Genomic DNA, 5,167 nt, shown 5'->3' with positions numbered 1-5,167 from the left:
TATGGGGTCTTAGAGCAATATTTCGATGTGCTACAAACAGAATGACAAAGTTAATATACCCCCCCATCCTATATTGGAGGGTATAAAAACAAGTATATACAGCAGTAAGTTCGGCCAGGCCGGGAATCTTAAATACCCACCACCATGAACCAAATATTAGGGTTTCCTTTGAAGGAGGGCTTGAGAACACTTCCCGAAGATAAATTTAAAGATTTCACCTATGAGGAATATATCAGGTTCTGGATTTATAAGAACCATTTTTGTTTGAGTTTTAGAGGAATCATTAACAACTCTTGTAAGTGTGCAAAAAAATTATAAAATAACGTCTTGATTTGAAATCTTAAATCTGTAGAAGTAAAATCTGGAAATTTTACACTGAGTTTCAATCAACTTTCATGATCAGTGAGCCTTCTACACCATCAAGAAGTGAAGTCGGTCTATATGGAGGCATTACCAAATGGACCGATAAAAACTTAATCCGATACACGTTTTTGTGAGCCTAAAATACCAGAATATTTACAATTTCAGGCCAATCAGATAAAAACTACGGTTTCTAGAAACCCAAGGAGTTAAATCGGTAGATCGTTCTTATGGGGGCTATACTAAAATATGGACCGATACTCACCATTTTCGGCACACCCGAAAATACCTCTAGATTTCCAACTTCAGGCAAATATTTGGTTTAAAACTTCGGATTCTAGAAGCCCAAGAAGTAAAATCGGGAAATCGGTCTATATGGGAGCTATACCAAAATATGGACCGATACTCACCAGTTTCGGCACACCTCTTTGTGGTCCTAAAATACCTCTAGATTTCCAATTTCAGACAAATTGGATTAAAACTACGGTTTCTATAAACCCAAGACCCCAAATCGGGAGGTCGTTTTATATGGGGGCTATACCAAAATATGGACCGATACTCACAATTTTTGGCACATGTATTTGTGGTCCTACAATACCTCTACATTTCCAATTTCAGGTAAATTTAATAAAAACGGTGGTTTCTATAAGCCCAAGAAGTAAAATCGGGAGATCGGTCTATATGGGGCCAAAACATGGACCGATACTTACCATTTTTGGCACACCTCTTTATGGTCATAAAATACCTCTAGATTTCAAATTTCAGGCAAATTGGATAAAAACTACGATTTCCATAAGCCCAAAATCCCAAATCGGAAGGTCGTTTTATATGGGGACTGGACCGATATAGCCCATCTTCGAACTTGACCTGTCTGCAGATAAAAGACGAGTTTGTGCAAATTTTCAGCATGATTTCAGCATGATTTCAGCATGATTTCTTCAGACAGACAGACGGACATGGTTATATCGTCTTAGAATTTCTCCCTGATCAAGAATATATATACTTTATATAGTCGGAAATCGATATTTCGATGTGGTACAAACGGAATGACAAACTTATTATACCCCCGTCACCATTCTATGGTGGTGGGTATAAAAACACTAAATTCACCAGGAAGAAAAATTTTGGTTAATTTTAGAAAATATAGATTATTTTTAGAAAATTTTAACTAAACAGACATTACGCCGATATCGTTGACATCATGCCGATATTACAAAAATAAGTAAATATTTTTCGACAAACTCAAGAAAATTTATTAGACATAATTATTTTTTTTTTTTTCATTTGATAAAGAAAATTTAGTAGTTTCAAGGAAAAAATTAGAGTTCACAATTGCAAGAATGACTTTAGTGCTGTACGAAGTTCAAGATGGGCGCATTTGTAGTAAAATTTACAAATTTAAAGAAATAATGAACTATTTTGTGAGAAGTACGAATTTAGCAAACCATTATGCTTCATTTGTGTATAATTTTTCCCGGTTCTTAGTTCATTTAACTAACGTGCGCAAGAAATTATTAGGGTAAAGGAAACTTTATCCAAACATTATAATTCCAAACCAAACATCCAAACATTATAATTTTATGAACTAAACATCCAAACATTATAATTTTATGAACTAAAATAAATTTTGATATGTCGAAAAACGTGGCCACCAGAAATTAGAGGTGTGCTCGTGACACGAAATCGTGAGTCGTGAGTCACACTCATGGCAACGGCATGAGTGTACGTGAGTGTCGTGCGTGAGCGTGAGTCACGAAAATATTATCTTCGTGAGTGTGCATGAGTAAAGATTTACGCTCACGAAAAAAAATCCTGCTCACCAACAAAACGCTTAAGAGTTAAATTTTAGTGACACCTTGGAAGTGAAGGGTGTTATAACGCTCTCGATTTTAATAATGCTCATATTTTCAGACACGTCGCTAAGGCAAATTACTCAAAAAATTTTTCGTGAGTCACGACATTTTTCGTGAGTCACGATATTTTTCGTGCACGTGACACGAAATTGACGTGAATCACGAAAATCACGCTGATGGCAACGGCGTGAGTGTGCGTGAGCGTGATTAACAAACCAAAAGTCGTGCGTGAGCGCGAGTCAGGAAAATAATTTCTTCGCGAGTGTGCGTGAATAACGGATTTCGGAAAAATACGCTCATGAAAAAAATACCGCCCACAGACAAAAAACGCTTACGAGATGAATTCATTTACAATTTTAGTAACACCTGGGAAGTTAAGAGTTTAATAACGCTCTCGATTTTAATCATGCTCATGTTTTCAAACACGTCCCTAAGGTATATTAGTCATACAATTATTCATGAGTCACGACATTTTTCTTGAGTCACGACATTTCGTGCGTGAGTGCGCGTGAGTACAAATTTTGTTTTCGTGAGTGTGCGTGAGCGTGAGTCCTACCAAACAATATCGTGCGTGAGTAAGATTTTTTCGTCGTGAGTGTGCGTGAGTAAACTATTACTCCCGTGCACATCTCTACCATGAATGTGGCGGCAGTATGGTCTAGAGGTGTGCACGTGACACGAAATTGTCGTGAATCACGAAAATCACGCTGATGGCAACGGCGTGAGTGTGATTAACAAACCAAAAGTCGTGCGTGAGCGCGAGTCAGGAAAATAATTTCTTCGCGAGTGTGCGTGAATAACGGATTTCGGAAAAATACGCTCACGAAAAAAATACCGCCCACAGACAAAAAACGCTCACGAGATGAATTCATTTACAATTTTAGTAACACCTGGAAGTTAAGAGTTTAATAACGCTCTCGATGTTAATCATGCTCATGTTTTCAAACACGTCCCTAAGGTATATTAGTCATACAATTATTCATGAGTCACGAAATTTTTCGTGAGTCACGACATTTCGTGCGTGAGTACAAATTTTGTTTTCGTGAGTGTGAGTAAGCGTGAGTCCTACCAAACAATATCGTGCGTGAGTAAAATTTTTCCGTCGTGAGTATGCGTGATTAAAATATTACTCACGTGCACACCTGTAGTATGGGCTTCTGTTCATTTACATATCGGACTTAATGCGGATCCAAGGCTGTATTGAAACAATAACGGTAGTCGAATCCATAATTGACTTCTCCTACAATTAAAGTTGTTTCGTTTGGTATTATAAGAAAAGGATGACGTTATAAATATTTTCAATATTTCAACAAGACATTTCTGGAAAATTTATTCACTTGTTAACCTTCAATATCAATACATGCATAATGTTTAGTAATGAGTGTTCGTTCTTTTCCATCACTATGCCTAATGGAAATGGAATATTCGATAAGCCTAAGATATGTGGGTGTTTGCATACGTTATTCCACATTGTATTATAGGACAATAGACACAAAATTAGCATATTATTAGTAAATAAAAAAAAAGAAAAATTATCTTACGTGTACCTTCATGCACTGGTTAAGTTTGTATAAATATTGGAAATAAAGGATTACAGGAAGCACAGTCAGCAATTACTCATTATTGACATAATATCACAATTATCGGAAACCTTTCCAACCTAGATAAAAAAAATCACATAAATATGAAACTACTAAGTGTTCTTATAATTTTTGTTGTTATCTACGAAATTCACTGTGACGGCTCTCGTTTCTGTGGTCCGTATTTAGCTCAAGTTCTAGAAATGGTCTGCGTAAATGGCTATAATGGATTGTCATTGAATAAAAGATCTGGCAGCAAGCACCGTAAGTATTAGGGAAATTTTGAAATAGGATTCAACGAAAATAACACTAAAGCCATGAAAACTAACTTGAATTTGTTGTTTCTAGTTCATCAAGACCTTAGTATTTTGGATAAGATGAATGAGATCGATGACGATACTACAATTAAATCGGATTCTCTTTTAAATGCCCTACTGTTCGGAGATCATGCCAACACTCTAGCTAAAACCCGAAGGCATCGCCAAGCTTCAGGCGTATACTACGAATGCTGCCTAAAAGCATGTACCACAGACGAATTGGCTGGCTATTGTTTGTAATTTTTACGAAATAGAATTTTAAGAAAATTATCCTATTATAAATCTACTAAAAAATAGTGATAAATTCACTAAACTCCAACGTTTAAATTTAATAAATGAAATACAATGAAGCATTTAAAAATTTCTGAATGGGGATAAGAAATTGAAAGAAAATGAACATTTGATGAAGCGGTTGATGCATTCAGAATGCATGTTTTGGAGATACTTCAATCAAAGCGGCAAAAGTGCTTCGACAATTGGTTCAAACCCATGCAAAAGTTTAAAGGGGAATAAATTTAAAATCAATAAAGCTATGCTAATCGATGATTATTATTTTTTGATTTTGTTCCTTAAACCCGAAATATAAAATGCACATTTTCAATTATGTTTTTTATTGGAAATACATTATTATTTTTAATAATTGTAAAATTTTTAATTTTTATTAAAATATAATAAATGATGATAACTCTCCGTAAATTAACATTTTAGAATTTGTTGCGTAGTATGGACAATAATGGGTAACATTACCAAAGAATGAAAACAAACATGAGTGTACATCTATCTGAGGATGTAGTATGTGGATGTCTCTCCAAGATAAATTTATTAACAAATTATCAAATATTTAAACAACTTTAACCCTTTCACTACCCATGTTCACCCTAGAGGACATGATTTTGAGAGTCGATTGTACATTGCTCTTATAAGCTTCAGATTATATTTTTGTAGGAGTGTGTTCTTCGATATAGTTCGACGAGCGTTAGAATGCATTAATTCATTTGGCAAAATTTGTCAATCCACATCCAAAACACTAAATAAATAAATATATATATATATATAT

The 5,167-nt window shown here is 34.9% G+C and overlaps 1 protein-coding gene across 1 annotated transcript; it reads left to right on the top strand.

Moving 5' to 3' along the window:
* The first annotated feature begins 3,829 nt into the window (after positions 1-3,829).
* LOC142234379 (insulin-like peptide 1) lies at positions 3,830-4,460 on the top strand. The gene is made up of 2 exons (XM_075305506.1): positions 3,830-4,057; positions 4,142-4,460. The coding sequence occupies exons 1-2, from the start codon at positions 3,898-3,900 to the stop codon at positions 4,348-4,350; spliced, it is 369 nt and encodes a 122-aa protein (XP_075161621.1). The 5' UTR covers positions 3,830-3,897; the 3' UTR covers positions 4,351-4,460.
* Positions 4,461-5,167: the final 707 nt, after the last annotated feature.

This window comes from Haematobia irritans, chromosome 4 (assembly GCF_050003625.1).
Source record: "Haematobia irritans isolate KBUSLIRL chromosome 4, ASM5000362v1, whole genome shotgun sequence".
Classification (NCBI taxonomy): Eukaryota; Metazoa; Arthropoda; class Insecta; order Diptera; family Muscidae; genus Haematobia; species Haematobia irritans.
This window is presented reverse-complemented; position numbering and strand designations above follow the sequence as displayed.

Coding starts and splice junctions, on each gene's coding strand:
- LOC142234379 (XM_075305506.1), top strand. CDS start 3,898: ATGAAACTACTAAGTGTTCTTATAATTTTTGTTGTTATCTACGAAATT. Junction 4,058..4,141: donor AAGATCTGGCAGCAAGCACC/GTAAGTATTAGG, acceptor TGTTGTTTCTAG/TTCATCAAGACCTTAGTATT.